Source organism: Rhinoraja longicauda, chromosome 4 (assembly GCF_053455715.1).
Source record: "Rhinoraja longicauda isolate Sanriku21f chromosome 4, sRhiLon1.1, whole genome shotgun sequence".
Classification (NCBI taxonomy): Eukaryota; Metazoa; Chordata; class Chondrichthyes; order Rajiformes; family Arhynchobatidae; genus Rhinoraja; species Rhinoraja longicauda.
Window position 1 is genome coordinate 19471598 of NC_135956.1, and position 24582 is coordinate 19496179.

Below are 24582 nucleotides of genomic sequence, written 5' to 3' on the forward strand. Positions count from 1 at the left end.
GAGAAGGCAGGGTACTGATTGAAAATGATCAGCCATGATCACAATGAATGGCGGTGCTGGCTCGAAGGGCCGAATGGCCTCCTCCTGCACCTATTGTCTATTGCCTATAGATGCACAGAATCTCTTGCCCAGTGTGGGGGAATCGAGGACCAGAGGACATAGGTTCAAGGTGAAAGGGAAAAGATATAATAGGAATCTGAGGGGTAACTTTTTCACACAAAGGGTAGTGGGTACAAGCTGCCAGAGGAGGTAGTTGAGGCTGGGACTCTCCCAACGTTTAAGAAACAGTTAGACAGGTACATGGATAGAACAGGTTTGGAGGGATAAGGACCAAGCGCAGGCAGGTGGGACTAGTGTAGCTGGGACATGATGGCCAGTGTGGGCAGATTGGGCCGAAGGGCCTGTTCCCACACTGTATCACTCTATGACTCTATTACTAATTTATTTCAATGAATCATTATTTTATAAATCAGAGCATCACATGCAGAAAGGTGAAGGGATTGTTAAATTCTTTGGGAGTCTCTGCTGATCTCCAACTATAAACCCAGCAAAGTCCAGAATAAAACTTAATTTAGTTGTGCACGTGTTAGCTCCACGAACTCCAGCGCTGGAGATCAACATTGGTTTGCCGGCTGTAAATCCTTACAGAACTTATTAGCTAGTGTAGCAGAATTAAAAGAATTGGTGTATCAAGATATTTCTAATAAAGTGCTTAAAATCTTACCAAGATGAATCAGATATTGTATTGTTAAGAGGATCATGTTTTCCACTGATAGTATCTGGCTGTTGGAAACTCCCAGTTGTTCCAGCTCAGCTGATGTCGGCTGTGGAAATTTGTAACAATTCACAAGTAGGGGACTCACTACAATATCACCAACGTTGCCATAAAAATACGGCAAAGAACCATAACCTGCAAAGAGAAACAAAACATATTTGAGTCTTTCCTTAATATTCAAGATCAAATTATTTGTCTGCATTGGGGTACATTATAGTTTATTGTCACATGCACCGAGGTACAGGGTAAAGCTTTTTGTTGCGTGCTAACCAGCCCATGAAAAGGCTATAGTGGACACAAAAGGCTGGAGTAATTCAGCATCTCTGGAGAGAAGGAATGGGTGACGTTTCGGGTCGAGACCCTTCTTGAAGCGTAAAGTCACCCATTCCTTCTCCCCAGAGATGCTGCCTGTCCCTCTGAGTTACTCCAGCTTTTCGTGTCTATTCATCTGAAGTTCCTTCCTATACAAGACTATAGTGGAGGTCACCTTGCTGGAAAGTGACAGGTGTAACCTTCACAATGAAGCCCAGACACATGGCAGAGCCATCAGATTCTAAGGTAAAGGCATGATGGTGCAGCTGTAGAGTTGCTGCCTCACAGCGTCAGAGACCAGTGTTCGATCCTGACTATGGGTGCTGCCTCCCTGTGATACGTTCTCCCTGTGATTGTGTGAGGTTTTTACGGGTGCTCAGGTTTCTTCCCACATTCCAAAGACGTGAAGGTTTGTAGGTTAATTGGCTTCTGTAAATTCCCCCTTGTGTATCGGATGCGAAAGTGGGAGAATTAGTGTACGAATAGATAGACACAAACTGCTGGAGTAAATCAGTGGGCAGGCAGCATCTCTGGATAGAAGGAATGAGTGACGTTTCGGGTTGAGACCCTTCCCACTGAGTTCCGCTGAGTTACTCCAGCATTTTGTGCCTTTCTTTGGTGTAAACCAGCATCTGCATTTCCTTCCTACACTAGTGTGCAAGTGGTCAATAATCGGCGTGGAATGGGTGGGCCGAAGGACCTGCTTCCACGCTGTATCTCTAAAACAAACACAAAAAAAACCTAAAACATTAGTACTGCTGGAGTAACTCAGTGGGTCAGGCAACTTGCCTCCCTTCCAGTGACAACCCCTTCTCTTATTTCCAATATTCTTCCTCCACCTGGTCTCCCCCTGCCCACCTTCTACGTTGTTTGGACCTTTTTATTTCCAACTTGCTGCCTGATCCACTGAGTTACTCCAGCACTTTGTGTTTTACTCAAGATTTCAGCATCTGCAGTTCCTGGTATTTTCAGATTCTAAGTCCTGACATGTGTAAAGGGAGGGCAGAAGGCACAATGCTCACTGCCTGTCCAAAACTTCCCCCATGAAAATGCTGAGAATCTTTGACATCTGGCTGGGTCACATCAGTCATTCGCGTTATCAAGTCATTATGAATGTTTCAGAAACAGTAAAAGATATTCTGAAAACATTAACACTTAAACAAATGTGTGGCACGGTGGCGCAGTGGTAGAGTTGATTCCTTACAAAGCCAGAGAACCGGGTTTGATCCTGATTCCGCGTGCTGTCTGTACGGATTTTGTACGTTCTCCCCGTGACCTGCATGGGTTTTCCCCGGTTTCCTCCCACACTCCAAAGATGTACAGGTTTGTAGGTTAATTGGCTTGGCATAATTGTAAATTGTTCCTGGTGTGTGTGTGATCGTGTTAGTGTGCGGGGATCGCTGGTCGGCGTGGACCCGGTGGGCCGAAGGACCTGTTTAAGCGCTGTATCTCTAAACTAAACTGAAATGATAATTCTTCAAATATTTTAAATGTTTTTGAAAAGTCTAAAAATACTAACTGCTGAAGGTGATGGCCTAAGCCATAACTTTAAATCCTCTAAGGGTGTTCTCCTCCATCAGCATAAATTGAAGGGAATATTTCACCAGATTCAAGCTAGCACAGGTTTTTGGAGCAGATTTTCCCACAAACATACCAGGCAATTGATGCATCTTTGCGTTTTGCATTGGACTGACCACATGTGCAGTCCTACACTGTAGCATAATTGTGATTAAAATTTGAAACAGGCTCTTCGGCCCACCAAGTCCACGCCGACCATTGTTAGACGATACACTATAGACAATAGGTGCAGGAGTAGGCCATTTGGCCCTTCGAGCCAGCACCGCCATTCACTGTGATCATGGCTGATCATCCACAATCAGCACCCTGTTCCTACCTTCTCCCCATAACCCTTGACTCTGCTATCTTTAAGAGCTCTTGAAAGCATCCAGAGAATCGGCCTCCACTGCCTTCTGAGGCAGAGAATTCCACAGATTCACAACTCTCTGGGTGAAAAAGTTTTTCTTCATCTCTGTTCTAAATGGCCTGCCCTTTATTCTCAAACTGTGGCCCCTGGTTCTGGAACATGTTTCCTGCCTCTAGCGTGTCCAATCCCTTAGTAATCTTATATGTTTCAATAAGATCCCCTCTCATCCTTCTTACAGAGGCCGATTAGCCTATAACCCCACACATCTTTGGGATGTGGGAGGAAACTGGAGCACCCGGAGGATACCCACATGGTCACAGGGAGAACATGCAAACTCCACACAGACAGCAGCCAGGAACGGGAGTCTCTGACACTGCGAGGCAGCCCCTGTACCAGCTGTGCCACCCTTCTTGTTATATCCAGATACATATTCAAATTATAAATGTGCTGTATGAAACTGAGTTGGAGATATCAAGAATCCCTTTCGGTTTTGATCCAAAATGTCATCTATTCATCTTCTCCAGAGATGCTGCATGACCTGCTGAGTTACTCCAGCATTTTGTGCCTATCTTCAGGAAACGCTGGACAAATCTGGCAGGTATAACTAACTGCAAAATACAAAGTGCTGGAGTAACTCAGCAAGGCATGCAGTATCTGTGGTGGGAATGGATAGGTGATGTTTCAGTTCAGGACCCTTCTCCAGAATGGTTCTGATTCAAGAAAGGCCCCAACCTGAATCATCGCCTATCTATTCCCTCCATAGATGCTGCCTGACCCGCTGAGTTCATGGTGTTTTGCTCAAGATCTACTGCAGCACTTTGTGTTTTGCTCAAGATTCCTGCTTCTGCAATTCCTTCTATCTCCAGGTACTTGCCGGTAAAAAAGCATTGAAGTGCAAAAAGCAGCTGGTTTTACTGTCTTTGAGATAAAACAAATACAAATGAATTGAAATCAAGATCTCTGGCCTTGATTACTATCAGGCGCTTGCGTGGCAATAAGAAAAGCTTCAGCTGCATGCTGATTACGCTCCTGGTTAAATATCAAGGATCACACCCAGCAGCAAAATACAGCTTACTTATTGATCAACCTCAGCTACCTACCCCAAATCTATACATAAATTAGATGAAGGCTGGTGTGGAGGGAATAGTTACTGCATCAACTTCATATAGTTGTTCTGCATCAGCTAGACACTGTTACTCATCTAAGCATCAGCAATCTTGCAAATCCTCAAGTGCGTAAGGAGGAGCTGCAGATGCTGGTTTACACCGAAGATGGGGCACAAAATGCCGGAGTAACTCAACGGGTCAGGAAGCATCTATGGAGAAAAGGAATAGGTGATGTTTCGGGTCGAGACCCTTCATCAGACTAAGAGTCAGAGAGGGGGATACTGGAGGTATAGGGAGATACAGAAGAAAGCAGAGCCTGCATCGATGACTCGGGAAAGGTGCAGCCCACAATGTCATTGTTGGCTGAGGATGCGGTGATAATGTAGGAATACAGATGGTAAAATTAGCAGGGGGACTAGGGTGGGGGAGGGACAGAGAGCAAAGGTCACTTGAAGTTAGAGAAATCAATATTCATGCCGCTGGGTTGTAAGCTGCCCAAGCAAAATATGAGGTGTTGTTCCTCCAATTTGCATGTGGCCTCAGTGGAGGAGGGCAGGACAGAAAGGTCAGTATGGGAATTGGAAGTGGAGTTAAAATTTTTGGCAACTGGGAGATCACGTAGGCCAAGGCGGACCGAGCGCAGGAGTTCAGCGAAACGGTCTCCCAGCCTGCGATCGGTCTCGCCGATAGTCAGGAGTCCACACCGAGAACACACATGAACTCGTGTATTGATGAGGCATAGTCAAAAGTGAGACCACCAATAAGTTGTTTGAAAATTATTGAGCTATGAAGTTGAAAAAAACCCTTTCACCGCATAATGAATTAACTTTATTCCCTTCCTTGCAACAAATAGTCACCACAGTAGCAGCTGAAAGTGATTGCTTTTCTTGGACATGTCTACCATGTCCACTGTCTCTAGAAGAGGAAGTGAGTAACTTAATCCAAAGAACACAATAAAGACTAATACCATACGTACAGGCTAAAACATGTGCTGAAATCATACACAGGAAATAGTAGAGATAAAGATTCAGTTAATTACTGAGCATGACTGAACATTGTATTTTGCCTAAATCACAAGAACAAAATCTGTCATTTTCATTCAGCACGCTCATTACCCGGAGCAATTGATCTTAGAAAAGATAATATGTTATTGATTCCCAGAAAGGGTTATTAGTTCTTCAGTTTCATGTTTCACTGCTACTGTGAAGAACTCAGCAAATTACCCCCACAGTAGAATGGAGTACATGTAATTTTAACTTCAAGCTCTTTAAACAGCTCCTAACGTGCAACTTACATTAACTTCTAATTGAAATTGGTAACTCAAGTTACCAATTGAGCTGTTTCAATTGTAAAGTCAGGAAAGGGAATTGAACCACGTACCCATCAGAATAACAGGTCTCACTCCAGAATTGTTTAATAAATTGTCTGGGATGATAACAGTCTCCCCTGCAGGTATTGCCTGAGGCTGCAAGACTCCAGGTGGCATTGTCGGAGGAACAGGCATCGGTGCCATAGCATCTATGAAGACAAACAATGAAGAAGCATAATAGTCTCAGTCTTCCTCAAAATTATTATGTTATAATGTCATTCCTAAACAGGCTGTTATGTTTCGTGGTACTAAAATTAACAAAAAAGACACTGGGTCAGACAGCGCTTCAGGAGAACATGGATATGTGACGTATTGGGTCATAGAAACATAGAAAATAGGCGCAGGAGTAGGCCATTCGCCCCTTCGAGCCAGCACTGCCATTCATTATGCTCATTCACTAAATGCTGGAGTAACTCAGCAGGTCAGGCAGCGATTTGTACCAGCATCTGCAGTTATTTTTTTACACTTCAATATGCTCATGGCTGATCATCCAGAATCAGTACCCCGTTCCTGCTTTCTTCCACACCCCTTGATTCCTTTAGCCCTAAGAGCTATATCTAACTCTCTCTTGAATACATCCAGTGAATTGGCCTCCACTGCCTTCTGTGGCAGAGAATTCCACAGATTCACAACTCTCTGGGTGAAAACGTTTTTCCTCATCTCAGTCCTAAATGGCCTACCCCTTATTCTGAAACTGTGACATCCATCACCCACAGTTCCTCGTTTCGACTAAAATTAACAATTTTGATTTATCACACCTTTAAACTCCTCTTGTGGGCAAGCTGTAAAATTTGGAGGACGGTTGAAAAGGACTTTTTCGGGAAAATATGGGCAGTTTGTGGCAGTATTGATGTGGCTCTGAGGAATGTAGGATTTCAAAACTACCACCAGTGAAAAGTTTGTAAGATTAAGTCTTAGTTTTCAAAAGGGAATTACAGTCAGAATTTACATTTGATTTTAATGTAGTAATGTGCTTCAAGGTGCACCACCAGACGGGTTTGAAATCAACTTTGATACCACAATGTCTCGAGGGCAAATTAACCAAAGTATAGCCAAAGAGAAAATTTTAAGGACTAAGTAAGGAGAGGGAGTTAAAGGATCAGAAGAATTTAAAGGGAGAACTAGGATCTAAGCAACTGAAGACATAGTTGCCAGTGATGGAGCAATAAAATTCAAGATGCAGAGGAAGCCAAAATTGTCGGAGCATAGATATCGTGGAAAGCTGCTGGACAGGAGATGATTAAAAGAAAAATTGATAAAGGTTTGGCGGGATTTGAAAATAAGGATAAGAATTTAAAATTTAGATGTTGTTCACCTGGGAGCCATTGTGCATAGAGGTGGTGGTGAGTAAACAGGTCTTTGTGTGAGTGAGGATCTGGGAAATAGTGTTTTGGATTTCAAATCTACACAGGGTGGAAGATAGGACATCACCCAGGAGGATATTTTTTAAACAGTCAAGTTCATTAGTACCACAGCTAAGGGGTTCAACAGTAGCTTGGCATAGGCAAAGGTAGTGTCAACAGAGATGGAGTAAGGTGATCTTGGGAATGAAGACCCATGAGGAAGGCACAACCTCATCCAAGGATCAGTTGAACAAACATTAAGCTCAGTCCAGATGATGCCCTTGGATAGAAATTATGGTCTTGAAGCTGATTTTATGGTGGGAATCTAATGCAATAGCTCCCTTCTAACTTAAATTTAATTTCAATTTCAGTTATAGTTTATTGTCACGTGTATCGCGCGAGGTACAATGAAAAGCTTTTGTTGCGTGCTAGCCAGTCAGCGGGAAGACAATACATGATTACAATTGAGCCATCCCCAGCATACAGATACATGATAAGGGAATAATGTTTAGTGGTAGAACTTGGTATGACCATGTGCTACCTGACAATGTGTTCTCAGACAATATCACTGAAGTCAGAAAGAATCTAAATGAAAAGTAAAAATTCCTCAAATAACTCATTGAAACTGGGGTAGTCACACGACAAGCAGCTCCAGAAGAGGTGTGGATGGGGTGTCCAGAGACTTACCAGGTCTCATCACTGGTCTCACAGCTGGAACAGGGACTACTGTAGGCGTAGCAATGGGGGAGCCAGGTGACCAGCCACGGTGACGCTTCTTAGGTGGTCCAGAGCTTGTCATGATGCCTGCAAGTACAGAAGGAAGGGCTTTCATTTCCTCATGAAAATCGGCAAATATCAAGGCATTTATTATTGCATGTATTAATTTTATTATTGCGTTTATTAGTTATATAATGTATTAATAAATGTATCATTGCAATATTAATGCAAAGATTAATTTTAATGCGTAACCATTTTCAAGCTATTGCAATAAAGAGTTGAATAACAAGGATATAAAAAGTAACTGATTTATCAGAATGACTTTTTAGATGATGCAAGAGCATAAAACGTAGGAATAGGAATGGCAGCTAATATGAATCTTCAAGCCCATTGCGGTATTCAATATCATGGTTGATTGACCTTTAAATCCAACTCTATTTTCCTGTAATCCAAGAATCTACGTATCTCAGCCTTAAATAAACTTAAATCAGGCATCCACATTTCTCTGGGACACATAATCCAATGATTTGTAATCCCCTGAAGGGAGAAATTCATTATCACTTCAGAATTTAGTGGTCAACTTCAATTGGTATTGATTTATTATTATCACGTGTACCAAGATACAGTGAAAAGCTTCATGTGCCATCCTAAACTGGGGGGTTTGTGCTTTCAAGGTGCCTTTAGGGCAAGAGATGGATAGATTCTTGATTAGTACGGGTGTCAGGGGTTATGGGGAGAAGGCAGGTGAATGGGGTTAGGAGGGAAAGGTAGATCAGCCATGATTGAATGGCAGAGTAGACTTGAAGGGCCGAATGGCCTAATTCTGCTCTAATAACTTATGAAGATTCTTCTGTCCATTGGGAGAGGGGAGAAGAGGGAATGACCGGTGAGGAAATGGACCTGATTATATTGACTGCCAACCTGAGGCAATGTGAAGTGTAGATGGAATCAATATGGGGGAAGTTCCATTTGATTCCAAAGTTCCATTTCGGCATTACAAGATACTTAGCAAGAATTAGAATTCTGTGGCTAAATTTCTCTAAGATTATCCTCTAAACATTTTTTTCCGACTGTATTTCTATGAGGCAGCTGTTCGGAAAAAAAAGAAAATGACCACTTATTCCATTCCAATTCTTTTGATCCACCTCTCCACTTCTGCAGCAGCATTGTGAATAAGCTTTGGCTCAGCTCCAAGTCCTTTTCACTGAGTGTGTTGAGTGTGAGCACTATCTCTCTCCAGAAGCAGGAGGCAGCTCATGATTCTGGTGGCCATATTGGCATTAATTCAGCACAGTCTGAGGTGCAGGCATTCAGCTGAGACATCTACCCTCTCAGATGATTGGAGAATCAAAGCAAATTTCTCCTTGCACGCATTTATACCCAAACAAAGATAACTAAAAATTAAGAGAGGTTAGCTGTGGGAGGCGAAGGGACAGTGCGTCTGTGGGTTGAGATGTCGGTACATTGGGTCCTGTAGCAGCCGGGGTGATGGGGGGGCACTGCAGGCCCCGCAGGTCAGTCGGGCGCTTAGATCAGTCCCGGCCTGCAGAGGCACAGAGCGACAGAGCAACAGTGGAGGACACTGACAGCATTACCAGGCCAGGCCAACACCTGCTACACTGACCCAGTGCCGCCAACAGGACAATAGGCCTTTAGGGCCAAGATAAGACTCTGTAATTTTAAGGAGCTTGAAAGGCACAAGTTGCCACCAGAATATGGCACCTGTGTAGTGCCTCGGTGAAGTCCACTATTCTTACAGCACGATCGTAGCCCTTTTGTACTTATCTACAATTGTGCCTATCGATAATATGAATTTACAAAACAAAGCATTTTCACTGTACCATGTACATGTGACAATAAAGTATCAGTGAATCATTGAAATAACCAGACCAGGGAAATCAGGGGAGGGAGGGAATGGGGGGGATGGGGAGTGAGGGGAGGGGAGGGGGCGGGGGGAGCTTCAATTGAGACCAGCATGTTGGAAGGGAGGGTAGCACGTATGGCTTGGGATCTGGAGAAAGCGATCTAGCTTGGAACTGGCGTTTGTAAGGATAATCACCGTGTAACAAGGTGAAAAAGCCCCCAGAAATGTTGTAACTTTATTAGCAGTGCACCCTTTACAATCAGCACATTTACACGACTCCAATCCAATCCACCAGTTTTCTAGTATTTTGTCAACCTCCATGAAACCTGTACGGCACGAGCTAAAATCATATCAGAGGCACATTTGTAATTAAGTATTCCGATTTACATTTATATGTAAACGTCTCGCATCTCTCCTGCAAAATGGCGGCAAGATTAAAACATTCAACATGTAAACCCCTCAACTAAACCCTTCCAGTGTGTTCAGGTCTCATCTCCAGCAATGAGGTAAACTCAACTCATTCGTTTACGTAGGACACAAAGTTAGTGCTCCAAACCTGAATACATAGGAAATTTTCAGTATATGTTTTAACCAAAATGTTCTTGGTGAAGAACAGCCAAATTTATTCCTGATAAAATGGTGCAATCATTTAAAGAGTACCTGTTTACTATTCAGTAAGGCCTTGCGCATCAATACTTTGAGTACATCAATTGAATTAGCATACATAACAAAGCCGCAACACTTTAGATTCTAAGATACCATTCAGCATGGTGGCGCTGCAGTAGTGGTACAGGTTTACAGCGCCAGAGATCCAAGTGCGATCCTGACTACAAGTGCTGTCTGTATGCAGTTTGTACATTCTCCCCGGGACCCGCATGGAATTTCTCCAGGAGTTCCGGTTTCCTCCCACACTCCAAAAACATACAGGTTTGTCGGTTAATTAGCTTGGTAAAATTGTAAATTGTCCCAGGTGTGTGTCGGATAGTGCTACTGTATGGTAATCGTACAGGATCGTGTTCGTGTGAGGGGATCACTGGTCGGCGCAGACTCGGTGGGCCAAAAGGCCTGTTTCCACCCTGTATTTCTACAATAAACGAAACTGAACTATCATTTTCCACAGTGATAATGTAATAGACCATAAACCATAGGATATAATAAATTATCTTCCATTCAAATTGTATCACTAATGAAAGAACACAATTAAATTAGTGTATCAGAAAAAGTACGTGATTGCAACAGGTGTGATTTGATCAGAAATAGTTATAATACCACCTCTCTACCAATAACCTGTATGAAACTTTCCAATCCGGATTCCGCTCAAACCACTGTACTGAAACTGCGCTCCTCAAAATCACAAACGACATTCTCCTCTCCTCCGACGCTGGCAACCTCAACATCCTCATCCTACTTGACCTCAGCGCCGCCTTTGACACCATAAATCACTCCATTCTCCTCACCCGACTTGAAACCTCCCTTAACATCACCGGCACAGCCCTATCCTGGTTCAAATCTTACCTCTCTGACAGACACCAGTTCATCTCCATTAACAACTGTAAATCCCCCACCGCTCCCCTCCCCCAAGGTGTCCCCCAAGGCTCAGTCCTTGGCCCCCTCCTCTTCATCCTCTACCCGTTCCCCCTTGGTCAATTAATCCGCCGTCATGGTCTCAACTTCCACTGCTTCGCCGATGATATCCAGCTCCTCATCTCCACCAAGTCAATCTCCCCCACCACACACTCTACACTGACAAACTGCATCACTGAAATAAAATCTTGGCTTCAATCAAACTTCCTCAAACTCAATTGCAACAAATCTGAAATCATCATCATTGGTCCAAAAACGCTCACCAAATCCACCCAAAACTTCATCCTCAACATTGATGGTCTCCCAGTATCCACCTCACCTCACATCCGGAATCTTGGAATCATCCTTGATCAAACCCTCTCCTTCGACAAACACATCAAACACATCACAAAGACAGCCTTCTTCCACCTCAAAAACATTGCCCGTCTCCGTCCATCCCTCTCCTCCACAGCTGCAGAAACCCTCATCCACGCCTTCATCACCTCCCGTCTGGACTACTGCAACAGCCTCCTCTATGGCGCACCCTCAAAAATCATCAATAAACTTCAATACATTCAAAACTCCGTTGCCCGTCTACTCACACACACCTCGATCCGTGACCATATCACCCCCGTCCTTTATAAACTCCACTGGCTCCTCATCCCCCAGAGAATCCAGTACAAAATCCTCCTCATAACCTACAAAGCCCTCCATAACCTGGCCCCATCCTACCTGACCGACCTCCTCCACAGGCACACTCCCACCTGCACCCTCCGCTCTGCCGCTGCCAATCTCCTATCCCCCCACATCCGGACCAAACTCAGATCCTGGGGGGACAGGGCTTTCTCCATCGCTGCTCCCACCCTATGGAACTCACTACCCCAAACCGTTAGAGACTCCTCCACACTCACCACATTCAAAACATCGCTGAAGTCTCACCTGTTCAGTACTGCCTTCAACCACTGAAGGTCACCTCACCTTCTGTCTCCTTTCTCTGTTCATTTATTTATTTACTTATTTATCTATTTATTCATTTCCCTATGTTCTCAAAATCTCTGTAAAGCGTCTTTGAGTATATGAAAAGCGCTATATAAATAAAATGCATTATTATTATTATTATTATTATTATAATGCGGGCGCAACAATTGTGGTTATATTGTGCAGTTGCTGAAAATTATTTTAAAATCTTACTATTTTCCACCGATGCCAAGCCAGGACTAGATGATGTTGAAAGAGGTTGAGGTCGAGGCAAAGCAGCATTGAAAACATTGGATTTTCCACTATTGCCATTACTATTGGGATTACCATTAACTCGCATAGACCCAGGTGACTGGTTATTTGCACAGGGAGCTGCAGAAGACACAAGTGTTATGAAAGAAGTATTTACAATAATGATTTTCGAACAGGCCAGGTGAATGACAATTGGAGTCACCTGACCCAGATAAATGCATGTCTAAATCTGGATAAGGCCCCTAACTCTGCTTTGATATTATGCGTGGTTGCTGGAGGTCGGTCGAGGACATGTCACCGAGTACAAAGAGGGACCCGGCGTGGGGAAGCTGCCGAGAACAAAGAGAGACCATTGGGGATTACATTGAACACTTGTAACTTTGTTGGCGACTCTTTGCGTACTTTGCTTTGCGTATGATATGTAAAACAAAGAATTTCACTGTGACATGCCACAAGATATCAATTAATCAAACCATATTTGTTCCTTTCAGGGGACCTGTTTGCTGTTTAATCCCACATACTGAATTATGTGGGAATAACACCCAAGGGAGAAACTAATGTGAAGATTTTGAGAGTTGGGGAATACGAAATGTTATCATATTATCATATCAAACAGCAAAGGTTTCCTTTGGATGCCCCAGTTTTCTCCCATATCCTCCCCACTGTGATCCACCCTACAAAGGAAAAAATGCTTGCCTGGGGAGAGGAGGTCACCACTGAGGCCATAACCAATGTGGTACAGGGCCCATTAAAGTTTAAAACCCCATAGATTTTAGAATGCAGAAAACAGTTAAGACAAAGGCGTGGCACGGTGCTGCAGTGGTAAAGTTGCTGCCTTACAGCACCAGAGAGCCGGGTTCGATCCTGACCACAGGTGCTGTCTGTACGGAGTTTGTACGTTCTCCCCGTGACCATGTGGGTTTTCTCCGGGTGCTCCAGTTTCCTCCCACATTCCAAAGATGTACAGGTTTGTAGGTTAATTAGCTTCGGAAAAATTGTACATTGTCCCTAGTGTGTAGGATAGTGCTGATCATTGGTCGGCGAGGACACAATGGGACAAAGGGCCTGGTTTTGCACTGTATCTCTAAATTAAACTAAACTAAATAAAAAGTTAACAACGTTAAGATGCTGGAAAAGCATGAGTTAGGAGATAAATGATGCAGTCAAAATTAATACAAGCAGTATATCAAATAATAATCTTATTGGAATAAAATTTAAATTCTGATGGGCAATGACCATAATAGTATGTGATCTAATTGATTCCATAGGTGGAAAGCTGCAGGATTTGCTTTGAAATAAGAAAAGTTAAAAAGTTACCTGGAGTTGGAGGCTTCACAAGTTGTTGTGCAGCTATCGTAAGAGGTTTTGCTACATTTCCACTCCTGGACAGGTCCTGACATCCAGAATAACTGGCCGAAGATGCTGCTGAACCATGGCTGAATGTTGATTCTGTAATGCATGAAATATTACAAATGAACCTGCCATTCTGTTCTTTGGTCATGGCAGCATTAGAGTTGAGTAATTGTAACTTTCAAACCTTCCACTTGATAGCACATATTTTGACCAACATACATTGTGGTATACATTGTACTCGGTGACATGTCCTCGACCGACCTCCAGCAACCACGCATAATATCAAAGCAGAGTTAGGGGCCTTATCCAGATTTAGACATGCATTTATCTGGGTCAGGTAACTCCAATTGTTATTCACCTGGCCTGTTCGAGAATATTTTCCCACGATACATTGTGTTTAATACGTTGGGTTTTCTACTTGTAAAAAGCTATGTTAGCAGAGTATTTAAATGCTTTCTAGTTTATATGTCATTATATTACATGGATAGGACAAGTTTGGAGGGATATAAACCAAGCACAGGCAGGTAGGACTAGTGTAACTGGGACATGTTGGCCGGTGTGGGCAAGTTGGGCCGAAGGGCCCATTTCTACACTGTATCACTCTATGACTCTATGACTAGTGAATTACTGTAGAACAAAAGTAGGATAATACAATGTCATTGCTCTCTACAGTGTAATAAAACATGATTAACATTTTTTGACATGTGCAGTCTTATGAAGGATGTACAGTATAAACTCTATTGAAAAATGAATATCTCAGGTGATCTGTTGAGAAGTACAAAAACATTCTATTTGGCCGATTTTTAAAATAAAATGAGGCACAAAATCTGCAGTTTTTCAAAATGCTCGATGATTGTATTTTCCTACATTCAGCTATTTTCAATCACACAGTTCCATAATGTATTATATTTAATTGAATGCTGAAAGTCTGCAATGATATAAATGGCAGCATTTATAACTGAATTCTGTGAAAGAAAGCAATGACGTAACAAAGTCACTAGTTTGTGCCGATCACTAATCTCGGGCAAGGCGCAGTGGAACTGGGACAACATAATTAGCTCGTGAGATAAGAGTCAAGGAAAAGGGAGAAACAGAGAAAATAAAACCTTCGGAACAAAGCCGGCTTTTGAATCTCCTCGTCTCAACAACCTTACCCCACCTGTTCAACCCTCAATGTGTAGGAAGGAACAGCAGATGGTGGTTTACACCGAAGATAGACACAAATGGCTGGAGTAACTCAGCAGGTCAGACAGCATCTCTGGAGAAAAGAAATAGATGCTTCTCGACCCGAAACATCACCTATTCCTTTCCTCTGGAGATGCTGTCTGACCTGCTGAGTTATTTCAGCTTTTTGTGTCTATATTTTGTTAATCTGTCATTCTATCTTTCATGTACTCATCTAATTAAAAATCTATCACAAACCCCTGAACATTTTTCAAATTGATTAAAACATACAGCCACCCAGAGTGACTGTTTAATTACTTGAAGCAATTCAGTTACATCATTCCCTTAACCTTGAAAACTCAAGGGAATAAAAACCTATCTTATGGATGCTGCCTTTATAAATGAGCTATTAGAAAGCCACATGTACCTCTGTTGAGTCGACACTACAGTCTTTCCAAGGCTAATATTTCTATCCTGAAGTTTCAAGGCTGCATCTGAATATACGTTACCAGAGTGAGTGGCAACAATTCATCAATTTGTCACTTTTAAATTTCAATTTCCTTTGAGATAAGTCAATGCTCTGTTTAGCTTCAGGATTACTTTTCAGCTTTGAACAACACGAAGTTCAGATCATGGCCAAGGGCACTTCTTGATATGTGCAATGCAAAGACATTGTTTGAAACTAAACAGAGACTGTAGTACATAAGCATTTACGATTTATACTACTTCGAAAGGAGGAAAAGGGAAGCATTTACATTGTTATGAAACTTTCCATTCTAACTAATGCATAACCTCTCAAATGCAGTCATTCTTGTTACACAATTATACATATAGGCCAACTTGTTGGGGCGTCACAGTGGTGGAGCTGCTGCCTCACAGCACCAGAGACCCAGGTTCCATCCTGACTATGGGTGCTGCCAGTGTGGAGTTTGCACGTTCTTCCTGTGACCTCGTGGGTTTTCTCCAGGGGCTCCAGTTTTCTCCCGGACCTCACGGCCCTCAACAACAGCACATTGCAATGGCTACAGCGCCTGGAGGGCGTTACATAATTTCTGCTGCCTCAAACGCAAGAAGAAGAAGACGTTTCCTCCCACATTCCAAATTGATACTGACCAATATCTCAATGTAAGCAGAATCAGTTAAGTACCATGGAGTACTGCCTTGTGGAGGAAGGAACTGCAGATGCTGGTCTCGACCCGAAACGTCACCCATTCCTTCTCTCCAGAGATGCTGCCTGCCCCGCTGAGTTACTCCAGCATCTTGTGTCTATCTATCGAGTACTGTCTTCATCATTTCAATCAGATCACAAGGTCATAAGTGATAGGAGTAGAATTAGGCCATTTGGCCCATCAAGTCTACTCTGCCATTCAATCATGGCTAATCTATCCTATCATTCCTGGCTGATCTATCATGCAATATAGATTGTATTCTATACAACGCACTGCACCTTTGAACGTGTGTAGACGGCAAAGTCAAAAGCTTACCTGTCTGACAGCTGGCAATGGTGGTACTGCATACACTGGATGAGACGGTGTCAATATTGGGAGAAGGTGCGGTGGATCCAACGACTGTGGTAACTGGCTTGGTTGAAGTTAATGCAGACGAGTAACTGCTGGGCAATTGACGAGTCCGGCATTCTAATAACATTCATACACAGAGTGAATGTTATAATTAGTTGTGTTCACAAGTTATACAAGCAGAATTAGGTCATTCAGCCCATCGAGTCCACTCTGCCATTCAATCATGGCTGGTCTCTGACTCCTAATCTCATTATCCTGCCTTCTCTCCATAACCATTGACACCCGTCCCAATCAAGAATTTGTCTATCTCTGCCTTAAAAATATCCACTGACTTGGCCTCCACACCCCCCTGTGGCAATGAGTTCCGCAGAACTATCCTCTGACTAAAGAAGTTCCCCCTCACCTCTTTTCTAAAAAAGTGCCCTCTAATTCTGAGGCAATGACCTCTGGTCCTAAACTCTCCCACCAGTGGAAACATCCTTTCCACATCCACTCTATCTATGCCTTTCATTATTCTGTAAGTTTCAATGAGGTCCCCCCTCAAACCTTCTAAACTCCAGCGAGTAGAGGCCCAGTCTTGTCAAACGCTCCATTCCTTCTTCCATCAAATGATTCCTGGAATCATTCTTGCAAAGAATGTTTGTGTGTTTGGTCTATTGCCATTTCATTGACATGAATATAATACAATTATATTACAGTACAGCACAGGAACAGGTCCTCTGCTCCACAATACCTGTGCCCACTGTGATGACAAGTTAAACCAATCTCCTTTGCCTGCACATGGTCCATATCCCTCCATTCCCTGCATATCAATGTGCCCATCTAAAAGCCTCTTAAATACCACTACCAAATCTGCCTCCACTGCAACCCCTGGCAGCATGTTCCAGGCACCCATTACTCTCTGTGTAAAACAAACTTGCCCCAACATCTCCTTTATACTTTGCCCCTCCAACCTTAAAGCTATGCCCTCTCGTCTCTGACATTCCCACCTGGAGAAATAGGTTCAGACCAACTACCCTATTTATACCTTTCATGATTTCTATCAGGTCTCCCCTCAGTTTCCAGAGAAAGCGATCTAACCTCTCCTTGTAGGTCATACCCTCTAATCAAGGTAGCATTCTTCTAAACCTCATCTGCACCCTCTCTAAAGCCTCTACATCCTTCCTGTAATGATGGCCAGAACTGCATGTGGTCTGACCAAAGTCCTATAAAACTGCTTCTTGACTTCCTGACTCTTAAACTCAATGCCCCGCCAGATGAATGCATGCATACCACACACTTTCTTTACCATTCTATGCATTACCACTTTAAAGGAAATTATGGACTTGAACCAACTTGAACCCTAAGATCTCTCTGTACATCAATACTTTGTAATTGTCTTGCCGTTGACTGCATACTTTCCTATTTGCATGACTCTACAACCCAGAGTGTTCAGGCCATATTTGAGCATTCCAATTCATTTTCCTCAAAAATTGCAAACAAACTTTCAAAACTACAATTTAGTGCAATATTCAAACACTCATTCCGTTTTTAAAATAAAGATGTCCAGACAAGTTCGAGACTTCAATAGGGTGGCAAGGAGTCACAGCGGTAGAGTTGCTGCCTTACAGCGCCAGAGACCCAGATTCGATCCTGACTACAGGTGCTGTCTGTAGAGAGTTTGTACGTTCTCCCTGTGACCTCGTGGGTTTTCTCCGGGTGCTCATGTTTCCTCTCACACTCCAAAGACGTACAGGTTTGTGGGTTACTTGGCTTTGATAAAATTGTAAATTGTCCCTAGTGTGTGTGTAGGATAGTGTTAGTGTGCGGGGATCGCTGGTTGGCGTGAACTCGGTGGGCCGAAGGGCTTGTTTCCACGCTGTATCTCTAAACTAAACCAAACTCAGTCACTGGGATGTTAGCCAGCTAGATCTAATTGGCAAAAAACATCTTGCCTTGTTACATTATGTCACTGATTAAGCACTTCAAAATAAATACAAGGCCGGGTTCAAGTCTATGTTGGTCATAGACTACTAATATGGATGTATATGTAAGGCATTCACATCTGTAGTGCATTTAAAATGATGAAGGCAAATCTCCTCTGCAATCACGCTATTATCTCCATTTAGCTTTTCTTCTTTGCCCCATGCTTTACAAGTAATAAAAATGAAAGCCCATCCTTTTCATTGAAACAAGAAGGTGAGGAATTAATAGATATGTCACCTTTGCACTTGTGGGCAAAGTGAAAATTGAAAGATCTGCCCATGTAATTCTTTGGGCAGGAAGTCAATATATTATGAAATTTTAGTTTGATATTTTAGCAACATGACAAATCCAATATTTATATACAAATGTGCACTTACAACACTTGAAAAAGAAAAAATCTTCCTCTGTCTGGTTACATAATATGGGTGTTATAAACATCTCTTGATTGTTATCAATTTAATAAGTTAGTTTATAAAGTTACTCTTCCATTATATTTTACTCAATAAATACTGCGGTGAATATCTGATCACATTAAAAAAATTGAAAGGTACCAATGAAAATCTAGCTGAAAATTGTTGATTATCACATAAAACGGGATAATGAAGCTTGAGAAAGATATGCCGTATTAAGTTTAATTACCTTTCCAGCAAATTAAAGGTCCCTTTGAGAAAACACCTTGCGAGTTTTTGACGAGGTAATATTTTAAGTGCTTCTGCTTCTTCGGCTGTGTTGTCAGCTTTAAGTTGATGTGATTGGAAAACTCAGTGAAGTACCGAAATCCTTTCTCCCCGCAGCCTATGCAGTTTCCCGAGAAACCTGTAGTCATAGCAACAGGACCAAGAGCAGGCAGTGATGATGATGAATCATTTGGATTCAAGAGCACCTCACAAGAAAAAATGTTGTTTCCTATGAAGCACTTCAGTTGAATGGATTGCTTTCCCTCTGTAAAATTTGTTCAGACTCCCAATTCCAAGTCAACATAAGTACAATGTTTTTATCTTGTGCAAGAAGGAACTGTAGATACCTGGTTTACACTGAAAATAGACACAAAATGCTGGAGTAACTCGGCGGAAAAGGCAGCATCTCTGGAGAAAAGGAATAGGTGACATTTCGGGTCGAGACCCTTCTTCAGACTGAGGGCCAGGGAGGGGGAAACTCCTTATTGTGCCCATTTGGTTAAATGTGTTTATATTTTCTGTAAATGGTTATTTGGGCAACTGGATCAAATGAATAACCTTTAATATGACGAGGGTCCCGGCCTGAAACATCATCCATCCTTTTTCTCCAGAGATGCTGCTTGACCGGCTGAGTTACTCCAGCACTTTGTATCTATAATCGGTTTCAAATATGGAATTTTCTTCCCAGGAGAAGAATGTTGGTGAGATATTTCCAGACATTTACATCTGCTATGGGATGCAAATTTAGCACAACCTCTAAATGAAAATAGTACCCAGTTCTTCTTGGAATCAAGAACCAGATGATATAGGTTTAAGGTGAGGGAGGAAAGATTTAGTGGGAATTCAGTGCGATTTCTTTACACAAAGGGTGGTGGGTGTATGGAATGAGCTGCCTAAGGAGGTAGCTGAGGCAGAGATAATCACAACGTTTAATAAGAAACATTTGGCCAGGCACCTGAACAGGACAGGTTTAGATGGCTATGGGCCAATTGCGGGCAGGTGGAACTAGTGTGGATGGGACATGTTGGTCGGCATGGGCATGTTAGCCCAAAGGGCCTGTTTCCACGCTGTATGACTGTATTCCTCTTTACCCTTGCACCTGTAAAATAAGCTTGGAGAAAACATTTTGTCCCTCAGTTAAAATAAGGTGGCAAATCTATAAAGTTACTAAATTTCCAAATCCATTTTGAAGAACTCCTTACTTTCTAAAAGAAATGAAGTCTATCCACTAACATCTAACTAAAACCCAAAAGATTTTATTTATATTTTTTCTCATCTGCCAAACTCCTAAAACTGCTCCAGGCAATCGGTTACAATGTCTCAGAGACAGGGAACTCAATTTCAAAAACTTTGTTCAGATAAATTAACTCTCTGATCTTCTTTCTCTCTGGTAAATTAACTACAAAACTAAATCCAAAATTCAACACAGAGAATAGATCAAATATCTGCTCCGGTATAGTGGAGTACCAATAATGTATATGTTCAATTTCGTTAGATTGGTGGAGGAGAGAAGTGGGAGGAATGTGATGGTGGGAATTTGGGGTGGAGAGCGTGGAATGCAGGGAATATTCCCTTTCAGAATTTAAAGGCCATGATAATCAGGACAGAATCTGAGTGAAATGAACTTCTTCATAAATATTAAAGGAAGTGAATGCTGACACTCTGTGGCACCGTCTCTCCTGTGGACCTTTATTCAAATGCAAGAATTTATCTGCGTCTGCCCTCCACAGCCTCCAACCCAGCCCCGCACCACCCGGTTTTACCTTCTCCCCAAAATCCATAATCAGAACGGCCCTGGGTGACCCATTGTTTCTGTTTGTTCCTATCCCACTGAATTAATTTCCATGTACCTTGACTCCATCCTATCCCCCTGGTCCAATCCCTCCCCACCTATGTCCAAGACACACCTGACACACTCTTTGTCTCTTCGATGACTTCCATTTTCCAAGCTCCCACTCCCTCATCTTTACTCTGGATGTTCAGTCACTCTACACCTCCATCCCCCATCAGGAAGGTCTTAAAGCCCTCCGTTTCTTCCTCGACCACAGAACCAGCCAATTTCCCTCTACCAACACTCTTCTCCGCCTAGCAGAGCTGGTCCTTACTCTTAGCAACTTCTCCTTCGACTCCTCCCACTTCCTCCAAAGCCAAGGCGTAGCCATGGGCACTCGTATGGGCCCCAGCTATGCCTGGCTCTTTGCAGTGTACGTCGAACATTCCCTGTTCCAGGCGTACACTGGCCCTATCCCCAAACTCTATCTCTGCACCATTCCTTCTCTCCAGATGCTGCCTGTCCCGCTGAGTTACTCTAGCATTTTATGTCAATCTTCGGTGTAAACCAGCATCTGCAGTTCCTTCCCACACAAGAACAGAATGTTCAGACAGGGGGAGGGGGGGGGGGGAAGATGTAACTAATAAATATACTGTCAAATAACTGATAACTGATTGTTAAAAACAAGAAACTTCTTACCTAAAAGTGCATTCTTTCCATTGTCATCTGGCAGGAATCGCTTATCGACTGCACAGATCAGAATGTGCTCAGGAAGATTTGGAGACTTGGCTCCCACCAACACAAAGCCTGGTGGAATGTCAATTTGTTCTGCAGAGAGTGATACCAAGCGCAAGTCCTTGCCAGCCTGGCAGTAACCTAAATTAAAGCAAAGAGATGTGAGTACTTGAACAATGCTACAACATTTCCCCGGTGTGGGACAAATAAAGGAATATATTATTATTATTAAAATAATATCAACAACAACAAAATTAAACTAGGCTGCTTACCAACAGAAATTAAAAGCTTTATTTAAGACAGTTATAGATGATTTTGCAGACCATGGTTGCCAAAGTACTCAAGTGCATCAAAATCTTTGGTTGTACTGGTACAAAGATCAATATATATATATATATATATAAGTCGGGGAGTGTCTGTGTGTATGTATATGCATATATTATATACATTTACAGACACTCCCCAATGTATGCAGTAGACAACCTATGTCAACTCAAAAGTCAAGAGTGTTTTATTGTCATATGTCACAGATAGAACAATGAAATTCTCACTTGCAGCAACACAACAGAATATGTAAACATATACACTGTAAATAATAATCAATGAGAAGAAAAACGTTCAGTGTGTGTGTGTGTGTGTATATATATACACACACACATTAAAAAAAAATAGTGCAATAATAACAATAATAATCTATGTAGTTCAGAGCTTCTTTGCAGTGTTTAATAGCCTAATGACTGTAGGGAAGAAGCTGTTCCTGAACCTAGACGTTACAGTTTTCAGGCTCCTGTACCTTCTTCCCGATGGCAGGGGCGAAATGAGAGTGTGGCCAGAGTGGTGTGGGTCTCTGATGATGCTGGCAGCTTTTTTGAGTAACTCGCACTTACGTAAACAATTCTGTACTCAGTCCCTGGTGCAACCAAGGCAGTTTGTAATTTCCAGAACTACGATCACTCAAGTGTATGTCGGAAACAGGCCGGTAATGGCAGTGGTGCTTACCCAGAAGGCTATGTGCCACGGAAAGTGCCCCGGATGGAGCCAGATGCCGCTGAAACAGTTAGTACTCTCAGCTACATATTTCGGGCAGGGGACAGTTAAGTGTAGGAAGGAGGGTTGTGCAGGTCTCTCTAAAGATGCTGTCTGATCCGTTGAGTTACTCCAGCTTTTTGTGTCCATTGTGCAGTTCAAGTACTGAGAAAACTGGGCGGCACGGTAGCGCAGCGGTAGAGTTGCTGCTTTACAGCGAATGCAGCGCCGGAGACTCAGGTTCGATCCTGACTACGGGTGCTGCACTGTAAGGAGTTTGTACGTTCTCCCCGTGACCTGCGTGGGTTTTCTCCGAGATCTTCGGTTTCCTCCCACACTCCAAAGACGTACAGGTTTGTAGGTTAATTGGCTGGGTAAATGTAAAAAATTGTCCCTAGTGGGTGTAGGATAGTGTTAATGTGCGGGGATCGCTGGGCGGCGCGGACTTGGTGGGCCGAAAAGGCCTGTTTCTGCGCTGTATATATATGATGATGATGATGATGATGATGATGAAAACTGTTATGACAAGAATCAAAAAAGCATATCAGCTGTTCAAAGAAGATGGTGGGAACCTGAAACAGAAAGTGCTGGATAGTGCTGGACAGAAAGTGCTCCAAATTTGAGGAAGGATATTCTTGCTACTGAGGGCGTGCAGCGTAGGTTTACTAGGTTAATTCCCGGAATGGCGTGACTGTCATATGTTCAAAGACTGGAGTGGCTAGGCTTGTATACACTGGAATGTAGAAGGATGAGAGGGGATCTTATCGAAACATATAAGATTATTAAGGGGTTGGACACGTTAGAGGCAGGAAACATGTTCCCAATGTTGGGGGAGTCCAGAACCAGGGGCCACAGTTTAAGAATAAGGGGTAGGCCATTTAGAACGGAAATGAGGGAAAACTTTTTCAGTCAGAGAGTTGTAAATCTGTGGAATTCACTGCCTCAGAAGGCAGTGGAGGCCAATTCTCTGAATGCATTCAAGAGAGAGCTAGATAGAGCTCTTAAGGATAGCGGAGTCAGGGGGTATGGGGAGAGGACAGGAACGGGGTACTGATTGAGAATGATCAGCCATAATCACATTGAATGGTGGTGCTGGCTCGAAGGGCCGAATGGCCTACTCCTGCACCTATTGTCTATTGTCTATTGATACACTCAGCATTTCAGGCCGAACAGACCCAATACTTGAAGCTGATGATCTTTTTCTGCTTCTGAAGATTCGTGACAAATGAAATGGCTACAAGTGCGGCACGGTGGCGCAGCGGTAGAGTTGGAGACCCGGGTTCGATCTCGAGTACGGGTGCTGTCTATATGGAGTTTGTACCTTCTCCCCGTGACAGCGTAGGTTTTCTCCGAAATCTGCAGTTTCCTCCCACACTCCAAAGACTTACAGGATTGTATGTTAATTGGCTTGGTACAAGTGTAAATTGTCCCTAGTGTGTGTAGGGTAGCCTTAATGTGTGGGGATCGCTAGTTGAGGCGGACTCGGTTGGCCGAAGGGTCTGTTTCCGCGCTGTATCTCTAAACTAAACTAAACTAAACTAAAAAGTTGAAGTGGTACAATGGTTATATATATGATTGGTACTACATGTTTTGGGCGGTCATTACCCCATTTAAAAAAATCACTGATTGGTGGAGTAACTCAGCAAGTCAGGCAGCATCTCTGGAGAGCATCCATCGGTGACATTTCAGGTTGGGATCCTTCTTCAGACTGATTGTGGTGGGGGTGAGAAAGCTGGAAGAGAGGAGGGGCAGAACAAAGCCTGACGAGTAATAGATTACAGGTGAGGGAGGAAGGGTTTGATCTGCAGATGGTTGGACAAAGGCCAGCGATTAAGGACATTAAGGATAGAAGAGGTGCGAATGGTGCAGCTATAGGAAAGAATATGGGGGAGAAGGGGAGGGGGAAAAGGAAAAACAAGTGCGCATCCAGGTGAGACACAGAGAAGAGGGGAGATGGGGAGAAAAGAAGGAACGAAAAAGGGGGTGGGAGTGGTTTGTGGTAGGTAACCTATAATTGGAGAATGCAATGTTTATACCGTTGGGTTGCAAGCTACCCATTTTCAAACATGCCTCCCCCACTTGGACTCACTTAACTTGGCTGTGCAATTTATGACAATAGATTTATTGAAAGTGATCTGACTCAGTGGTTGTCAGAGCTATGTTGCACA

General features: G+C 43.0%; 1 protein-coding gene across 6 annotated transcripts in view; it reads right to left on the reverse strand.

Annotated features, from left to right (window-relative positions):
• The window catches only part of greb1l (GREB1 like retinoic acid receptor coactivator), a 201474-nt gene that overhangs the window by 58564 nt on the left and 118328 nt on the right, over nt 1-24582 (reverse strand). For all 6 annotated transcript variants that reach the window (XM_078397305.1, XM_078397307.1, XM_078397306.1 and 3 more), the window contains 8 exons: nt 21353-21529; nt 18845-19021; nt 16205-16357; nt 13521-13652; nt 12165-12323; nt 7517-7633; nt 5498-5635; nt 725-910 (listed from right to left, as the gene is read on the reverse strand). In XM_078397305.1, coding sequence (XP_078253431.1) covers nt 725-910; nt 5498-5635; nt 7517-7633; nt 12165-12323; nt 13521-13652; nt 16205-16357; nt 18845-19021; nt 21353-21529 — 1239 coding nt within the window. The remainder of the gene's footprint in view (nt 1-724; nt 911-5497; nt 5636-7516; nt 7634-12164; nt 12324-13520; nt 13653-16204; nt 16358-18844; nt 19022-21352; nt 21530-24582) is intronic.